Here is a 19,914-nt window from a genome sequence, read left to right on the forward strand (position 1 = left end):
TTTGTCAGACATTGAATTTTTGGGGCTTTGGCTAATTCTTGGTTTAAGCATGCTTGGATCAAAATTGGGAATTAATTGGGAAAGCTGACTCAGGAAATGCTCCCTCTCAGCCTCTACCAATTGTTTTGTCCTAGCCTCCATCCTTAAGGCCTCTTCCCTTGCCTTAGCCTCCATCTTTTTAGTCTCTTCTTGAAGGAGAACTCTTAAACTGTCCTTCAAACGGTCGTCAAAGCTCACCCTCTGTGGTTTGGGCAAATTGAAATATTGCCTTGGGGAAACACCAGCACCAACTCCCCTCAGTCTGCCTGGATGCTCGGGGCCCAAAGCCATGGTCAGCACATCATTGCTGCCATTTACTCTGACTTTGCCTTCCGAGACTTGTTTCTGCAATTCATCCTAAAAAAAGATAAACAAAAAAACACACGACGGTTATTTATGTACAAACGACGTATTATATAATTTCACACGACGCAATAACGTATAAACCGACGTTATTATAACTTATCACGACGGTAGTTATACCGACGTGGTTATTTATTTAAAACGACGAAATGAATAAACAACCGACGTCTTATGCTATAATTAAAGATAACAGAGTAGTGATTCCTATTTAGACCGTTAACGACGTTTTTAAAAAATTTTCGACGTGGTAATATCATTCACACGACGCGAAAATGAACCACCGACGTCTTATGCTGTAATTACAGAAAACATAGTAGTGATTCCTATTTAGACCTTTAACGACGTTTTTAAAAACTTTTCGACGTGGTAATATCATTCACACGACGAAAAATATAACATACGACGTAATAAGAATAATTCACAGTTTAATAAAAATTTAAAACAGAGTGATAGTAGGCTTACAATTAATTTTGCTTTCTCTGCCACCTTTGGATCAGGGATGTTACCATGTTTGTCCTGTCTAGCTCTCTTCCATAAGGTAGATCGATCAATTTCTACCCCAGGCATGGTTTCCTCCAATTGATCCTCCAATCCAGCATATCCTTTTCGAGACAATCGATGATTGTACTCGAGTTTCTCCCTAATCTGTGCATGTTGAGAATGCACAGACTCAAAATCTTTGGATAGCCTTGAAGCTACAAAGGCATCCCATTGTGCTTTCTCTATGAATTTATATGTTTCAGGGGGTTGGCTTAATTTCTCCCTGTCATTGGTGTATGGAAGGATATAATGCCTCGTTAGTGTAGACTTGAAATCCTTCCATTTCTTGGAAGCAGAAGCTAAAACAGAGGTCTTGCCCCCTTGGCCTACGACAAAAGCCATGTCAACTGCTTCCCAAATCTGCTCCTTTATATCCTTGGGGATTTGGGACCATTTCTTGTCCACAAGTGGGATCCTGGAGCGTGCCAACACACCAATATACGACTGCATCTCAATATGTGCTTGGCCAACACCTTTCCCCCTTTTATTGTACTCAACAATTGGCCTCAGTTTCTGAAGCTTTCTCTTCACAACACGAGGCATTGTGCTCATACCTCGACCAGTCTTTGAATCATCTGAGATTGTTGTCTGGCTGGTTTGTTCTGTCTCAGCAGATGATGAAGCAAACTTCATCTTCTTCGAAGACTTCATCTCCTTCGAAGACTTATCTTGAGGAGCTACCATTCCAAGCTTCTTGGAGCCAGAATCCTTAGTTTGTTGTTGAGAAACCATTTTAACAGACAAAACTGCAAGTGAAAATATTTCAGGAAAACATTAAGAACACAAACGACGGTATTAAAAAAATACGACGTATGATATGATTTTAGACGACGCAATGAAATAATCTCAGACGTAATAAATGTTTAAAACCATTATTTATATAACGTCGTGGTATATATGTTCACACGACGTCAATAGTAATACACCGTCGTGGTAAACTATTATTTATATAACGTCGTGGTATTTATGTTCATACGACGTCAATAGTAATACACCGTCGTGGTATTAACATTCACACGACGTAAAACAATAAGATATTTTGTCGTCTATATTAGATACCAACCCTAGTTTCTTTTTCTTTATATTTTATCAAATAAGGGAAAAACAAAAACCATTGTTCAGCGAAATCAAACCTGCAATTAAACAAGCATATAAAAAAAGACTATTATTTTAAAAACAACTTTGTCAATTTTCAGACGACGCTAGAACAACTGACGAACCGTCGTGGTCTACCGTCGTCTTATTTAGTTGATGTAGTTGTCTTCAAAGTTGGAAACTTTCTCTCTTTGTCTGTATATTTTATCAAACTTGGAAAGAAGTAAAATGATTTTGGCCAGAAAAAAGGTAAAAAGATTTTTCAAACAAAAAACGTATGAGCATGCAAAACAGTAACCAAAATAGTGAAAATGAAAGCTTACCTTTTGCGTGCAATGAAAGCAAGAGGAAGATGATCGATGTTTAAGTTCAGAGACGACGAAGAAGACGATGAGAAACTCTGACAATGCTCTGACAAGGAAAAAAGACGAAAAGGTTTCTCTGGGAGATTGAAATTTTTAATCGGGTTTGGAAACAGTGCATGTGTAAGTCGAAAAGTTGCTTACATATAAAACCATTTCAAAAAAATAATACGGCGGTTACATTTAACTACGTCGTTTTTAACTAAAACGACGCAATATTTTTCATTCGACGTGGAATCATTTCATTTAACGTCGTTAGGTTTAATATAACCGACGTGGATTTTAATTTTTAAATTATGAATAGAATTTTTTTTCCCGTGACCTTTCAGTTTATTTTTCAATTACAGTGCGTTATAAATAGAGTTTTTTTTCCGGAGGAAATTTAAAACGAAGGAAATTAATATTCTGCAATATGTAAAGTTTCTTTTTTGGATGACAGATTTAAATAAAATAAGAATATAAAAACAACAAATGTGTAAGTCAAGTAGACGAAAAGTTGCTTACATATAAAACCATTTCAAAAAAATAATATGGCGGTTACATATAACTACGACGAAAAGTTGCTTACATAGTTGATGTAGTTGTCTTCAAAGTTGGAAACTTTCTCTCTTTGTCTGTATATTTTATCAAACTTGGAAAGAAGTAAAATGATTTTGGCCAGAAAAAAGGTAAAAAGATTTTTCAAACAAAAAACGTATGAGCATGCAAAACAGTAACCAAAATAGTGAAAATGAAAGCTTACCTTTTGCGTGCAATGAAAGCAAGAGGAAGATGATCGATGTTTAAGTTCAGAGACGACGAAGAAGACGAGAGGAAGACGATGAGAAACTCTGACAATGCTCTGACAAGGAAAAAAGACGAAAAGGTTTCTCTGGGAGATTGAAATTTTTAATCGGGTTTGGAAACAGTGCATGTGTAAGTCGAAAAGTTGCTTACATATAAAACCATTTCAAAAAAATAATACGGCGGTTACATTTAACTACGTCGTTTTTAACTAAAACGACGCAATATTTTTCATTCGACGTGGAATCATTTCATTTAACGTCGTTAGGTTTAATATAACCGACGTGGATTTTAATTTTTAAATTATGAATAGAATTTTTTTTCCCGTGACCTTTCAGTTTATTTTTCAATTACAGTGCGTTATAAATAGAGTTTTTTTTCCGGAGGAAATTTAAAACGAAGGAAATTAATATTCTGCAATATGTAAAGTTTCTTTTTTGGATGACAGATTTAAATAAAATAAGAATATAAAAACAACAAATGTGTAAGTCAAGTAGACGAAAAGTTGCTTACATATAAAACCATTTCAAAAAAATAATATGGCGGTTACATATAACTACGACGTATAAATTACAAAATACGACGGTACATTTAACTTCGGACGTGGTAAATAAATACGACAGTAGTTTGTAGGTACCGTCGTAGTAAACTCAAAAATTAAAGTACATAAGTAATAACTCGCGTCATGGTATATTATTTAACACGTCGTTATTATTAATTTACCGACGTGGATTTCTGTAATATACGTCGATCATACCGACGTTGATTTTACAATTTAAACGGCGGTTTTTTTGTAAGGACCGCCGTTGGTTTTAAAAATTTATTCTATAAATTTGTCGCTTTCATTCATTTTCGGTTTACATTTAAGGTTCCAAGTTCTTCCTCTCTCAGTCTCTCATGTCTCAAAGATAATAATTTGGATGTTTTCTCAAAGAGAAATTGAGCTTACTCGCATCAAATATATGTCCACAAGAAGAAGCTTGTCAACTAGCCTTCTCACTTCCTTGATCAAGCCTGATAGGACACTTAGTGCTTCTGAATACTCCTTGCTTTCCATCAAAAGAGATGCAAGCCTGGCCTCCACTCGCTGTCGAAGGAAAGTTCGCTTCTCAGGGAAATCTGAAGATCAGATGTGCCTGATCCTCTGCTTGATTTTCTTGCCTAAGAAGATCCGTCGGATTTATTGTGATAGCCTCTTCCTTTATCCGTAGAGCTTCAGAAGAAGAAGATGGGTTTCAAGAATGCGATAAAGAATAGAAATGGCTTCAGATGGCCTCTAAAGCATGAGCAATTGAATCAGTAGTTTCTGGGAGATATGATGAAGACATTGTCAATGCTTTGAACTACACAAGTCCTGCAGAAAGATATGTTAAAGAAACTGAAACAACGGCGGTTTTCTGTTCTACCGTCGTCTTTTCTCGTCGTCTATATTAAGTTACGATGGCGGTAGATTTATAATTACCGACGTAGATTATTTTGTTAAACGTCGTTAAGTGTACTACAACCGACGTGGATTTTAATTTTAAATTATAAATGGAGTTTTTTTTCCCGTATTCTTTCAGTTTTAGTTTTCAATTCCAAAGCGTGATAAATAGATTTTTCTTTCCCGAGGAAATTTAAAATGAGGGAAATTAATGTTCTAGAATTTGTAAACTAACACGACGCAATATTTGCAAATCTGTGTCATCTGTTAAGATTATGATGTGGAACAGAGTTCCATCTGGTAAGATTTCGTAACCCTTGGGATCTCAGACAAAACTGATTATGTCGGCGGTGTTCTATATAAACCGTCGTGGTTATTTCAATTCTTGTCATTAAGTAGATCTACCGACGTAGGATAAGAAAATCAAAGAAAAAAATTGTTAACAAAAATTCTTATTAAGACGACCGTTAAAATTAAAGGTACGACGTATAAAATGAATAAATACGACGATAAATTTTATTGTACGATTTAAAGATAACGTAGTAGAACTATACGAGAATGACGTCGATATATTTATATTTTCCGTCGTTGTAAATTAATTTAATACGGCGATATTTTGTATTTTAAAGCCGTGGATTTGTTTGTAATTATACGGCGTCTTATACTAAAACCTCGTCGTCTTATTTTATGAGTAAAAACGGCAGTTTTTATTGAAATCGTCGTCTTTACTTTCTACGTCGGTCGATTCATAACTTCTGCCGTTCTTTGTTGGCATTGATTTTACACTGCGGAAATCTGTTTCAAATAGACGTCGGTTGTTTAATTATGTACGTCGTTGTTTTTGAACAGCCATTTGAAACTCCATTTTTTAGTTGTCTAAGGTTGTATTACACGACGGTGTTTTTAGAACCGTCGTCTTTTTATAAACCACGACGGTTTTCACTTAGACCGTCGTTGTTTTCTGGTCGTCTTTTTCACTTTTTGTAGTAGTGTCGGCAGGTAATTGCACCAGATCATGGCAATAATCTATGTGCATTTCGGCTAGATTTGGCAATGCATCTAGAATTTGGATGGAACCTTTACCAAAAGCTTGACTGATGCTACACATGAATAAAGATATCTTCTGTACACTCAGCTGTTTGAGGTTCTTGCTTATGGAAGGAATTGAAATGCATTCCAATCTAATTCTCTTCTGATGTAGAACACATGGCCAAGTTGATCGAGGAACAGTTGGACAGGCGCACATATTGTCGCGGTAGCAAAGCCCAATTTGTGCAAGTATGGGCCCCGAGCTCAAAATTGGGCCCATGACCTATCGTTTCATAGAGAAAGGCAGGACAAGTGGAACCCATAGTTTTGCTGTGACGTGTGAGCTATTTTAGACAAATTCCATTGTTTACTTTGACTTTTCCGCGTTTAAAGTTTTTTGGATATTTTGGGAAACTTTTATTATTTTCCTTTTAGTTTTCTAATTAGCTTTCCTAGCAAGTCTAGGGTTTCTCATTAGTTTTCCAAGCAAGTCCTAGGGTTTCTCTTGTATATAAAAGGAATGCATTGGAGCATCCTAAATTATCTATCTTATTATCAATCAAATACCTTGAGTTTTACTCAATTTTCTAGTGGATTCTAGTTTGTTGGTGGATTCTGACGTTGTTATTTTAGGATTATCGTTCCATCTCCCTATTCCCCTCTATCTCACTGCGTCAGTTGGTATCAGAGCAGGTTCTTGCCTGACTCGAAGTGCCTCCAATGGCTAGTCCGGACGGAGAAGATAGGACCCGTGGAGACAAAAATTAAGACAAACTGATGGTGGTAAATCCAAATCCTCTCATTCACTTTGTTTTTACAATGCAAAATGAAAACCAAAAAACTTAAAAGAGAAGAAAGGTAGGAAAAAGAAATATTGAAACACAAATCACACAGACATTGCACCAACATTTGTTAAGGACAGTGAGCTCTCAAGGCTTGTAGTAGAGCCAATTAAGGTTGTGTTGTTCTTTTGCCACTGTTATGTTTATGTTTATGAGACTGGATTTGAAAGGCTCCCCCCATAAGTTTTCTGTCTCTTCATCACATATCACTTCCCGTAACTCCTTAAGTTTCAAAACTGATTGAGGCAACTCTTGCAGTCTTGAGCATTGTCCCATGTTGATCTTTCTTAAACCACTCATTTCACCAATCTCTTCAGGCAACTTCTTAATGCTCAAACAATTAAATATGTCAAGAAAGCTTAACTTTTTTAGGTTCTTAATCGAGCCTGGAAGCCTTTCCAACTCTGTGGAGGACCTTAACCTTAATACCTCCAAATTGACCAGCTTTCCAATCTCTTCAGGCAAGGCAGATAGCTTATGACAATTGGTGATACTGAGCTTCTTTAGGTGGAAAAGTTCACAGAGCTTGGCAGGCAATTCCACCAAATCATTGCAATAGTCAATGTTCAATTCCACCAGATTTGGAAATGCCTCTAAAATTTGGCTGGGACAGTTGCTAAAAGCTTGACCGATGCTGCACATGAATAAAGATATGTTCTGCAGACACTTCAACTGCATGGCGCTCTTGCTTATGGAAGGAATTGAAATGCGCTCTAATCGTATTCTCTTTAGAGCAGGTAAAAAACCCAAGAGCTTGAAATTACTTAAGTCAGCTTGTAAGAAACCATAATTTGTGACTATTAGAACCTTCAACTTGGACATCCTCTTCACGAACTTGGGTAAAACATAGTTCGCTGTCTGAAAATTCAGAACTAGAACCTCTGCCTTTGGTAGATGCATGTTGTGCCATTTTGGTGAGTGCAATCCATCTGCAAGCCATACGCTATATGATGTGAGTGATGGGAGAAATTAATGTGGAAGTACTAAACAAGCCCCTGTGTTAGTGTATGTGTGTGTGTTGATGTATTTTGTAAAGAAAGGGAGATATGCCAACCAGTTGAAATAGATACTAATCGAGCCTTCTTCGTTTTATGCTTATTCTCTTTCCACCACGTTGGAAGCTTGTCTCCACGTATGTCTATGATCAGTCTCTGTCCGATCGGGTCTTGATGACTCTCATGGATTGATAGCGATCTAAGCATACCATGTTGGATAGCAAAATGTTCACTATAGTAGCCATCCGCATCTTCATTCCTGGTCATGATCAAAATTTTAGTTTCTTAGAATAAACTTTGAAACATGCATATTTGCAATAGAAGCTTGCATACCTTGTGACTACAAGAGTGGCCAGATTGCGAGTGGTGAGCTCGTAGAGGTTTGCAATGGACATAAAATCTTCAGCTCCCTCATATGACTCTGCCCACATATCAAGGAGGGCAGTAACAGGGATTATTTGGTCTTGAGGAAATACACCAAGGTCTATGAAACAATCCTTGACGGTAGTCATTCCTTTATCCAAGTCATCCAAGCAACTTTTGAGGTAAACAAGCAACTTTCGGTCTGACTCAAGAATAGAAGAACCTTTAGACAATTCCAGTAGTCTTTTTCTCCAGATCTCTATAGGTCGATTGCAAAGTGAGTCCCCGATTGCTGTAATGGCAAGTGGAAATCTCTTACACAACTCTACGATCTGCAGTACATGTGTCCCAAATGAAGTCAGTTACCATTTGAGTTGCAGACCGAAATTTCAACTTTCTCTAAATCATATCAATAGTTTCATGAGAGAAATTTCAAATCTCTCTTCAAAATCATAACAATGGTTTCATGAAGAAGAGAAATTTAAACTTTTCTTCATTCTCATTTTAGATGTAGCAACAAAATAAAGTAAGCACTCTACTTGCATGCCTATTTGCAGATACGGTAAAACCGATGTGTTCACTTTTGTGCAACAAAAGTAAACATAATTCCTTTTCCCCTTTTGTGATGCATAATTAAACATTCATGTTTGAAATTCAGACTAACAACTCACCTGATTCTGAATATCATCTGGTATGTTAGAGCTCGTATTTGGTAGGAATGCTGAACGACGAAAAAGATCCATTGCATCTTCATCTTTCAATGTTTTTAGAGGATTTGGACGACCAAATTTTGGAAATTGATATCTTGATGTCACCAAAACCTTGTAACTTGGCATTTTGAATTCATTAAACTTGTCAAGTAGGGATTCTGATCCAGATTGAACATCATCCAAGACCAATAGTAAAGGATTTTGTCCTCTTTCCGTCACAAACTTTTGCAGCCATTTAAATGCAATTTCTTCATTTGGTAAAGCAGGTGCCTGCATTCCCGTATGTTCCCATAGTTCTTGAACAATAAGGTGGCTGAGCTTATTTGAAACAGTGGCAAAGAAGATATTTTCCTTGAACTTATCTAGCCAAGTACACATAATTAAGAAAACTGTCACCAAGACGTCATATAAATTTATCTATGCTTGTACAAACAAGGAAATGATTTCTATAATTTTTTTCTTTAATCTCACTAATGAAAATAAAATGACGTTAAATTTCAGGGTACCTTTGACTTCTTGATCATGACAAAACATTGTTGCCAAAGTGGTTTTCCCGCATCCTCCAGGAGCCGTGAGCACAAATATTGACACCGGTCCATCCTTAAGAAGCTTCATCTTCAGATCATCCAAAGGCTCCTTCAAGCCAACAGTAACCAGTGGAAGCGGAGGTACTGCACACCGAACTCCAAATTGATTTTGATTTTGTGCCACAACATTTCCATCAATTCGGTTGAGCAGCATAACTTGATGGCTTACTAACTGCACTGTCAGTATACTTAAGAGTCTTTGAAGAGAGCCATCCAATGCCAGAATTTTGTCTTTGTATTCACGCTGTTTGATGCAGTTCCACATTCCCACATCACAGCATTCTTCAACCAGCTTCTTGCCCTCCTCCATTTTTGTTGTAAAATTTTCTAGGCACTCTAGGGAAACAAAATGGTTGGCAGATTGTGCTATCTGTCTAATCAGTGGTTGTAAAGAGTCTAGCGTGATATTGAGATTTCTGAGGTGTGTTTGAAACATCTTAGCCGTGGGCTTCGCTTTTAGAACTGCAGAAAACAGAATTTCAAATGCTGCTCCTAGAGCAGACCCTACAACTAAAGTAACCGGATCCATAATAACAACAACAACTCAGATCTGAAAGTTTGTATTTGTTTCAATCTGAACTTGTAAGACAATAGGCAGATTACAAATGAGGAACAAGTGAGAGACTCTTAGGACAGGCTTGGAAGCAAGAAATGCAAAAGGAGTCAATATGCTTTTCTCACTTGTCAATGGCAAAAGAATATGTTGTTTGCAAGACTCTCTGGGTCAAGGCCTCCTCCCATATAATGTTAGACCACATTTAGTAATTTGCTAGGAAATTGTAAGTGTTCTTTTTAGGAAACTTTAGTAACAATTCCACACCAAAAGTAGTGGGGCCATTGACGACCACATAAGAGCAGACACGTTTGTAATAAAGCCCACAATTGAACGTTTAGTTCATACACTAAAGAAATAGCTCAACTATTTACAAAATAAAAAATAAAAATCTCAAGATGGAAGCTTGTGGAGCCAATTTAGGTTGATATCTTCTTTGACCGCCTTTATGTGTACGTTTTTGAGAAGGGGTAAGAAGGGTTGCCATAAAAGTTCTGTCTCCTCATCACATGTCACATTCTTCAACTGCTCAAGGTCCAAAACTGATGCAGGCAGATCTCGCAATCTTGAGCATTGTCTCATGTTGAGCTTTTTTAAACTGCACATCTCACCAATGTGTTCAGGCAACTCCTTAATGCTCAAGCAATAGGATATGTCGAGAAAGTTTAACTTTTTAAGGTTCCTAATCGAGCCTGGCAACTCTAACAAGTCTATACATGACCTGAGCCTCAACACTTCCAAACTGACTAGCTTTCCAATCTTTTCAGGCAAGGCGGATAAGTTATGACAGTTGGTGATGCTAAGCTTCTTAAGGCGAATAAGATCACAAAGCTCTGAGGGCAATTCCACCAGATCATGGCAATAATCTATGTGCATTTCAGCTAGATTTGGCAATGCATCTAGAATTTGGATGGAACCTTTACCAAAAGCTTGACCGATGCTACACATGAATAAAGATATCTTCTGTACACTTTTCAACTGTTTGAGGTTCTTGCTTATGGAAGGAATTGAAATGCGTTCCAATCTAATGCTCTTCAGATTTGATGAGGAACCAAGTAATTGAAAATTATTTAACTCAGAAGGTAAGAAACCGTAATTTGTGACTATTAGAACCTTTAAATTATCCATTTTCTTCACAAATTCGGGTAAGGCGTAGCTGTTTGTTTCAAAATTTAGAACTAGAACCTCTGCTTTTGGTAGTTGCATGTTTGGCCATTTTTTTGAGAAGGCTCCATCTGCAAACAATATAATATAAGATGTGAGTGTGGGAAATGCGCCAAAGTATTATTCAAGTTGTAGTGCGTAGTACGTGTGTGCGTCTGTGTACATGTGTGTGTATTTACTAAAGAGAGAAAGATGGGACAACCAGTTGAGATTGATAATATTCGAGCCTGGAGGGGCTGATGCTTTTGCTCTGCCAACCACATTGGAAGATTGTCTCCACATGTCTTTATAATTAGTCTTTTTCTCTGTTCTATTGGGTCTTGACTCGCTTGATGAATAGCCAACTCCCTAAGCATATCATGTTGGGTAACAAAGTATTCAGTGTAATAGCCATCCGGCTCTCTCTCATTCCTGGACGTTCAATAATAATTGCTCATAAGAGATTTCTTCAATATAAATATTGGAACAGAAAATTATGAGCAGCAGCGAGTCGTGAGTATAAAGGAAAAAGTGGAGTGATAGTAGCAGACAAGAGGAACAAGGAAGCCTACATACCTTGTGGCTACAAGATTAGCTAAACTCTGCGTGGTTAGTTCGTAGAGATTCGCGATGGACAGACTGGGTTCATCTAGGCCATATAACTCTGCCCACATATCTACGAGGTTGGCAGCAGAGATCCTTTGGTCTCTAGGAAATGAGCACAGGTCAAGGAAACATTCCTTGAGGATAGATTTTTCTGTATCCAAGGCATCTAAGCTGCTTTGGAGGCAAGCAAGCAAATCACTGTTAGATGCAAGTATAGAAGAACCTTTAGACCATTCCAGTACTTTTTTTTGCCAAATCTCTATAGGCTGGCAGCGAAGTGATCTTCCAACCTCCGCAATGGCAAGTGGAAATCCCTTACAGAGCTCTACTATCTGCAGTCAATTTTCCCAAATGAAGTCGATCATTATTTGAGTTGCAGGCCCAAAACAAGTGTGTCTAAATTGGTTTCATAAAGATGACAAAATGGTTTAAGTAATTTTCTACTTCAAATGAACGTATAATCTTTTGCAGGTTGATATGGTAAATGGAAGTGTTCACTATTCACTCATGTATATGTGGTTGTTTTACAAATACACATACACACACATATATATAGGAATTCTCAGAGCCGGACGTCCATCCTTTCAACAAAAGGTGAATTTTGTATCTAAAAGACGGACGTTTTGTAGAGAGAAAAACCCCTATATGTAATTATACGAAAAGCAAACATATAATCTCTTGACCTTCGTCTGTGACACATAATTATAAGCATATATGTTGTGCTTTGCGGATAAAGAAATCACCTTTCTTGTAAGGTCTTCCCGAGCATAAGAGGTCTTATCATCCAAGGATGCTGAATGACGAAAAAGAGCCATTGCGTCTTCATCATTCAATGATTCCAAATGATATGGAGAGCCAAATCTTGGAAATGCAAATCTTGACGTGACCAAAACTTTGTAATTTGACATTTTGAATTGATCAAACTTCTCAAGAAGGGACTCTGATCCTGACCAAACATCATCCAGGACAATCAGTAAAGGACTTTGTCCTGTTTCCTTCAGAAAAAGTTGCAACCAGTTAACCGCAATTACTTCGTTTTGGAAAGCAGGCACCTGGGAACCCTTCCGTTGATATAGTTCATGTACAATAAGGTCCAAGTTGGGCTTCTTGGAAAGAGTGACAAAGAAGATATTGTCCTTGAATTTATCTATATCCAAATAAGATATAAGAAAGGTGTCACTAGAAGCTCATTTAAATATGTCTCTAATTGTGTAAATATGAGCAATATGCTCTCTACACGGCTGATATTTTCATCCTTCCATATCACTATTACTAGACAAAAAAAGGAGTTTAAAAAAAAAGTAGGTTGAGATACCTTTTACTTCCTGATCTTGACAAAACTTTTTTGCCAACGTGGTTTTCCCACATCCGCCAGCAGCAGTCAGCACAAGCATGGACACATCATCCTGAAGAAGCTTTATCTTCAATTCCTTCACTGGCACATCCAACCCGACTGTAACCGGTGGAGGTTCAGGCACAGCAGGCCAACCATTGATTTTTTCAGACTGATTTTGCATCACAAAGTTCCCTTCGATACGATGCAGCACCGTCTCTATATTCCTTAACGAAACCAAGGTCTCCCTGACATCCCTTATGCCCTGCACTTTCAACACATCCACTAGTCTTTGAATGCATCTATCCAATTCATCAAGTTTTTTAGTGTATCTGTATTTCCTGCAGCACCTCCACACACCAACCTTGCTGCACTTGCGAACAAGATTTACCCCCGCCTCCATTTGCATTGTATAATTTTCTAGCCCCTCCTTTGAGTTATATTTTTCTATCTCTTCGATCATTGGCTGTAAGGAGTCTAGTGTGGATTTGATATTTCCAAGATGAGGCTTAAACACGGTAGTTTCCGCCTTCACTGCTATAACCGCATCAAGCAGCATTTGAAATGCTGCTCTTAGAGCACCCACGCATACTGCCAATGCCATAAGAATAAAGCAATATCCAATGCAAAAATCAGACAACTTCTATTTGTTATCAATCCAAAGCCTAAGATAAGAGGAAGAAGAAAAAAAGCAAAAGTTGACGTAACTTGGGATCAAAGAAATCAATAACTTAACATTGGCGCAAGAACCCAATCTTGTCGTACTTGTTGTTAGTGATGCCGATGGCGCAAGAAAGAAATCCGATAAACTGTTTCCGGAGAAGAAAATAAATAAGTTATGTTGTTTGCAATTCTTGGTTGCAGTGCCAATGTTAATTAGGTATAAATAAGTTGGACGACTCTTGACCAACATTTGACCAACCCTTGACCCAGCCAATCACGATACGGACGCTATTGAATTCAATTTGCCCAGCAAATACCACGGGCCGTCTCCAAACTCGCAAAGACCATTCAATTTGCGCTTTCTTTTTTTATTCAAGAAATCTTTATAAAAAGATGATATTTCTTTAAAAACAAAAAAGGTGTAACTCTGCGTCACGCGGTGGAGTAAAGGATAAAGTTACCAACTTTAACTCTTCTTATAAAGCAAACGTACACGCGGGGGAGAACATACTTTTGTCTTTCGAAGAAATGATAAAGAAAAAGCATCAAAGAAGAACTAATAATTCAGGAAATTTCTATTATTTTTTAAATAGCTAGGTTTAATAGCTAGGTTTAATGAGTACTCGGACATAACTAGTCTTTAATCTAATAATAGTTATTTTTATTTAGCTAAATGTTTAAAGACCGACTCATATGAATGCAACACTTGGACTTTCTCGTAAGTGGATTATCTTGTTTACGTGTATCATATATCCAACCAAAGAATTTCATGTGAAATTGCTCCAACTTTTGCTGTTGTAATTGAGCTAATAATTACGTGCAGGGAGGACACAATATAGTTTCCTTTCGTTTTCTTAGAATAGGCACAAAAACATAAAATTAGATTAACACATTTCTTATGCATTACGGCCTTGTTTGGTAAACCTCATTGGACTAGACTACCTTAAATAACCCCCACAACCCATGTTTGGTGAAGCACTTCTTTAAGTTAAATGAGACTAGAGAGTCTGGGCCTGCGCTCCATTGTGCTTTGCTTTTCTCTTCTTGTACTCTGCGCTCTCACTCACTCAGGTTAGTTGTTCAACTCTCTTCCTTTCTTTCCACTCTTCTTCTCTATCTCTCTCTTTAGTATGCTATTTCTTGGTTTGATTTTAAAGTTTTGATTATGTGTTTGTTTGTAGTTAACTTAATCTGATAAGAGTTATGCTTTTTATTGGTTAATTTTGGATGGATTATAATTGGGTTTTTTTTAGGGTTTTTAATTTTGAATTGTTTTGATAATGAAGTTTTTGTTTGGAATGAGAAAATATCAACAAATTGATGGGTAGAATGATAGACGTTTGAATTAAGGTTGAACTAATAGCTGGAAGTAGAACACAGAGCTACAAAGTTCTAAGTAGGGTTCTTGCTTGCTACCTATAGAAGTTATGTTGTTTGGGATTCTCTGTTGCTGTGCAGGATATAAAACTAACCCAGCAAATACCAGGAGCCGTCAACGAAAGTTGCAAAAAAGACTTTTTTTATTATTTCAATAGTATCAAATTATGTGGATGCTATGAGCTTTTGGTTGGTGAAGTGAATAAGCCATATGCTCTTTATTTTTATTTATTCAAGATGTGTTATAAAACTAGAGGGAGAAAATGTAGAGAGAAGTGATATGCTAAAGACAAAGTTTCACCATGTTTATTCTTCTCTAAATCTTTGGTAGAACCACCTATTTATAGGCTTACAAGATAGGAGATTGAATACCATCATTTACAATATACCTATAGGTTACAAGCACTAATTACAAATACTTAGTGCATAGGTTACATAAAATCCAACGGTGGAATATTAAGAGGTATGGTGGTCATCCACCAACTCATGCATTTACAACAAGATGCTATTTCTTTAAAACCAAAAAAGGGTAAGTTATTCCTCGTTTTGGTAAAACTCATGCATCAAACAGTAAAACGTATAAAATCCTTAAGAAGAAAAACGTACATGCGGTGGAGTAAATGATAAAGTAAGTAACCAACAACTTTTCTTTTGTTAAATGTGACAACAAACCTTTGTCTTTCGAAGAAATTATAAAGAAAAAGCAAAAGGTTGAACTAATAATTCAGGAAATTTCTTTTATTTCTTAAATAGCTAGCGCAACGAGCACTCTTACATAAGTAGTCTTTAATTTAATGATATCTTTGTTTAGCTAGACATTCAAAGACCAATTCATAGGAATGCAACATTCGGACTTCATGGTGGGTGGAATATCTTGTTTACCAGTATAATACATCCAACTAAAGAATTTCATGTGAAATTGCACCAACTTTACTATTATGATTGAGCTAAGAACTATGTGCAGAGAGGACACGATATAGTGTCCTATTGTTTCCCTTAATCTAATAATATTTAGCTAGACGTTTAAAGACTGACTCATATGAATGTAACCTTCAAACTTTGTTTTTAGTGGATTATTTTGTTTGCGTGAATCATATGTCGAACAAAGAATTTCATGTATAATTGCTCTCCAACTTTACTATTGTGATTGAGCTAAGAATTATGTGTAGAGAGGACACGATATAGTGTCCTATTGTTTCCCTTAATCTAATAATATTTAGCTAGACGTTCAAAGACTGACTCATATGAATGCGACCTTCAAACTTTGTCGTGGGTGGATTATCTTGTTTACGTGTATCATATGTCGAACAAAGAATTCATGTGAATTGCTCCAACTTTATTATTGTGATTTAGCTAAGAATTACGTGTCGGGAGGACACAATATAGTTTCCTAATTTTGTTTTCTTTAATCTAATAATAGTTTTCTTTATTAGCTAGACGTTCAAAGACCAACTCATATGAATGCAACAGTCAAACTTTGTTGTGTGTGGATTATCTTGTTTGCATGTATCATACGTCGAACGAAGAACTTCATGCGAAATTGCTTTGACTTTATTACAGAGATAAATGTTTTCAAAGGCATGTGTAGGTGTGTGTTGGAGCTAGGCGAGAGCAAATTGCCTCAGTATTTATAATAAATAAAGTTTTCCGTGAGTTCAGGTATGCCCATGAAAAATTTAGAGCATCTCCAAAGTAGATGTCAAATATCAAACATCAAATTTAAATTTGATGGCTGATGTGGCAATTTGACATTTACATAGTTTTACACTCCACCCGATATGTCAAATAAATAATTATTGTAAGAGTCAAATCATTTAAAATCAAAAAAAATTAAAAAAGAAAAATAATAAATGAAAGTAACAACTAGCTATCTTTTAAAAATAATAAAATATTCATTTGACATCTTGCTTTGGGATGTCAAAAATAACATCTCAACCTTCAGCCTTCATTCCACATCAGTTTTGACACATCGGTTGGAGTGATGTGAGATGTTATTTCTAGCCATTAAATGTCTATGTGGCAGATGCTCTTATAAGGTTGAGTCTTAATTTAAAACGACCCCTAAAAGTTAGGTACTTTTATGTAGTTAACCCTTAAGTTTTATATTATTTAATTATTTTTTATATTTTGATTAGAAAATAAACTATTTTTTTAATTAAATTTTCAGTACACGCGGAGGTCATTTTTGCAACATCAACTTAAAAAGTGGGACCAATTTTTACCACATCGGCAGTTAACAGAATTCTTAATGGTCTTGTTAACGGAGGGGCTTGGATGTAGGATTTCTGTGAGTTTGGGTATGAGTTTGCAGGGTCTTCAAAACTTGGGTGCCAACGTGAAATAACCCCCAAAGTGCAAGGGGTTTTATGTAGTTGATCCTTTTAATTAAGAAGTTTGATAGAAAAAGCCGTTTGTACAACAACTCTAATCATAGCTCTGATTGTAATCCTTGTTTAATCTCTTATTGAATTTAGCTACTTTGCTTCTGCTTACCCTCAACAATGTCTTGAACTATGGAGCAAGATACAATATTGTCTTGAGGCAATTCCTCAATGCTCAAACATTTATATATGTCAAGAAAGATTAATTTTTTTAGAACCTGCAACTTGGTAATACATGAATAACGAAACCTTGGGCGGACTCTTCAATTACATGGAGTTGTTTCTTATGGATGGAACTGAAATCCGCTCTAATATTATTCTCTTTAGATTAGGTAAAGAACTCATTAGCTTGAATTTACTTAAGTCAGCTTGTAAGAAACCATAATTTGTGACTATTTAGAACCTTCAACGTGGACATTTCTTCACCAACTTTGGTAATACGTAGTTCTCTGTCTGAAAAGTCAGAACTAGAACCTTAGCTTTTGGTAGATGCTTGTTGTGCCACTTTGCTGAGGACGATCCAACTGCAAACCATATGCTATATGGTGTGTGAATGTGGAGAGAAATTGATGTGAAAGAACTATTCAACCCTTATGTCTCGTATGGTATTTAGGACTAGGATTGGATTGAATTGGATAACTCGCTAAATTTAAAGCAAGTTGAAAGAAGAATGGAAGAAAACAACATAGCCCAAAAAGAAAATTAAGAAAATAGGTCCGAATTGTATTACAAGTGCTTAAATCGGTCCTATAGGTCCAAAAAAATACAAGGCTTATCTTAGGTCCAGCAACATTTTTATTTCCCATGAGGTCCATTTTAACTATTAAAATGCCAAATAAATTGCAATGATGCCACAGTTCATTATTTGTATTTGTAACAAGAACGAAGGAGGCAGAGAGCTTTCCATGAGCTGCTATGTTACAGCTTCTTAATTGATTGAATGGTAAAAGTTTGAAGCTATTTCCTATTTCAACACAAAAGAGACTCTAGCCAAAGTAAAGTAAAGAAAAACCAAACCAGAGAGCAAAATGATTTCAAATAAGCGTATTTGAACAATAACTTATCAGGTCTATTCTGCATTTTATTTTGAAGGCAAAGGAAGTCTTCTCAGGCTGATTACTCTCCGTGCACTCCTTTCAGTATACCTAGAAATTTTTTAAGTGAGTTATCCAATTCAACAATAGGACAATCAACATTAGTATATTCTACTATTTTCGCGATAAATGGTTTTAAAGAGTATAAGCAGGAGTCTAAACTTAAAAGTAATTAGGGTTTAAATTTAATGTTTATTCTTCTCTTAATGAGGGATATATATACTACATATAGAGCGAGTACAAATAGGAAATATACACAAACTAGGTAACTATAATAAAATTAATACAATAATTACATAATTCTATTCCTCATAAGACTAGTTGACTCATGCCATCACTCCTCATCCAGTTGGTATTCGAAACGTCGTTTTGACACGACATGGGTCAACATATTTGCAAGCTGCTCTGAAGAAGGCACAAAGGGTATAGCAATTAGCTTATGCTCCATCTTCTCTTTAATGAAATGCCGATCAATTTGTACATGCTTAGTTCGATCATGTTGCACGGCATTATTTGCAATTTCAAATGTAGATTGATTATCACAGTGGAGCTTTCTAGCACTGCTCTGCTTAAGCCCGATTTCAGTAAGCAACCACCTCAACCATAGTATCTCACAAACCCCCTGGGCAATCCCTCTGTATTCAGACTCTGCAGAAGACCAAGATATAACATTTTGTTTCTTGCTACGTCATGTAACTCGATTACCACCAACAAAGGTAAAGTAACTTGATGTAGAACCTTTATCTATAATATTTCCTGCATAATCTACATCAGTGTAACCTTCCAGGTCTAAATGACCATGTTTTCTAAATAATAAACCTCTACCAGAAGCAGACTTAAAGTAACTCAGAATACACATCACAACAGCCATATGATCCTTACTAGGTGAATGCATAAATTGATGACTAGCAACACTCACCACATAGGCAATGTAAGGACGTGTTAGTGACAAATATATCAATTGCCAACCAACCTCTGGTATCTCTCTTTATTAGTTGAGACCTGATCCACATAAATCCCAAGTTTATGATTCTCCACAATAGGTGTCTCAGCTGGTTTACAATCAAGCATCCAAGTATCTGCTAACAGGTCCATGACATACTTCCTTTGTGAAAGAAATAAGCTATGCTTAGATCGAGTGGCTTCCACACCTAGAAAATATTTTAGACTGACCAAATCTTTCATCTCAAATTCATATGCTAAACACTTCTACAACTCCTCGATTTCTACAATATCATCACCAGTCACAATCATATCATCAACAAAAGAGTTACATTACCAGCCTTATGTTTAATGAACAGAGTATGATCAGTATTGGCTTGTTGGCAACTAAACTTCTTCATGGCTGCAGTAAATCTGCCAAACCATGCCCGAGGAGAATGCTTTAAGCCATACAACACCTTTTTTAATCTGCACACGTTCCTTGTGTTACCAGTGACGCCATATCCTGGTGGAAGATTCATGTACACCTATTCTTCTAGTTCACCATGTAAGAATGCAGTTTTTGGATTAGGGAAAGAAGGGTATTTTGGTCATTTTTGCCCTACAGCTGCTAGGTGTTGGACATGCACGGGGTTCTACAAGGATTCCAAAGTGGAATTTGGGTTGGGTCATGTCAGAAAAACTTTGATAA

The 19,914-nt window shown here is 36.5% G+C and overlaps 2 protein-coding genes and 1 long non-coding RNA gene across 3 annotated transcripts; 1 reads left to right on the forward strand and 2 right to left on the reverse strand.

The window, feature by feature from the left end:
• Positions 6,492-9,855, reverse strand: LOC18770535 (probable disease resistance protein At5g66900). The gene is made up of 5 exons (XM_020567961.1): positions 9,051-9,855; positions 8,506-8,906; positions 7,805-8,166; positions 7,531-7,730; positions 6,492-7,405 (listed from the first exon to the last, which is right to left on the reverse strand). The coding sequence occupies exons 1-5, from the start codon at positions 9,658-9,660 to the stop codon at positions 6,564-6,566; spliced, it is 2,415 nt and encodes an 804-aa protein (XP_020423550.1). The 5' UTR covers positions 9,661-9,855; the 3' UTR covers positions 6,492-6,563.
• On the reverse strand, positions 9,971-13,568 carry LOC18769954 (probable disease resistance protein At5g66900). The gene is made up of 5 exons (XM_007204366.2): positions 12,749-13,568; positions 12,177-12,580; positions 11,404-11,765; positions 11,051-11,259; positions 9,971-10,919 (listed from the first exon to the last, which is right to left on the reverse strand). Exons 1-5 carry the CDS (start codon positions 13,368-13,370, stop codon positions 10,078-10,080), a joined length of 2,439 nt encoding a protein of 812 aa, XP_007204428.1. The 5' UTR covers positions 13,371-13,568; the 3' UTR covers positions 9,971-10,077.
• Positions 15,283-17,298, forward strand: LOC109950174. Its single transcript, XR_002272473.1, has 2 exons — positions 15,283-16,465; positions 16,974-17,298. It is a non-coding gene; the product is annotated as an uncharacterized LOC109950174 (long non-coding RNA).

The sequence above is a fragment of the Prunus persica genome, chromosome G7, assembly GCF_000346465.2.
Source record: "Prunus persica cultivar Lovell chromosome G7, Prunus_persica_NCBIv2, whole genome shotgun sequence".
NCBI lineage: Eukaryota > Viridiplantae > Streptophyta > Magnoliopsida > Rosales > Rosaceae > Prunus > Prunus persica.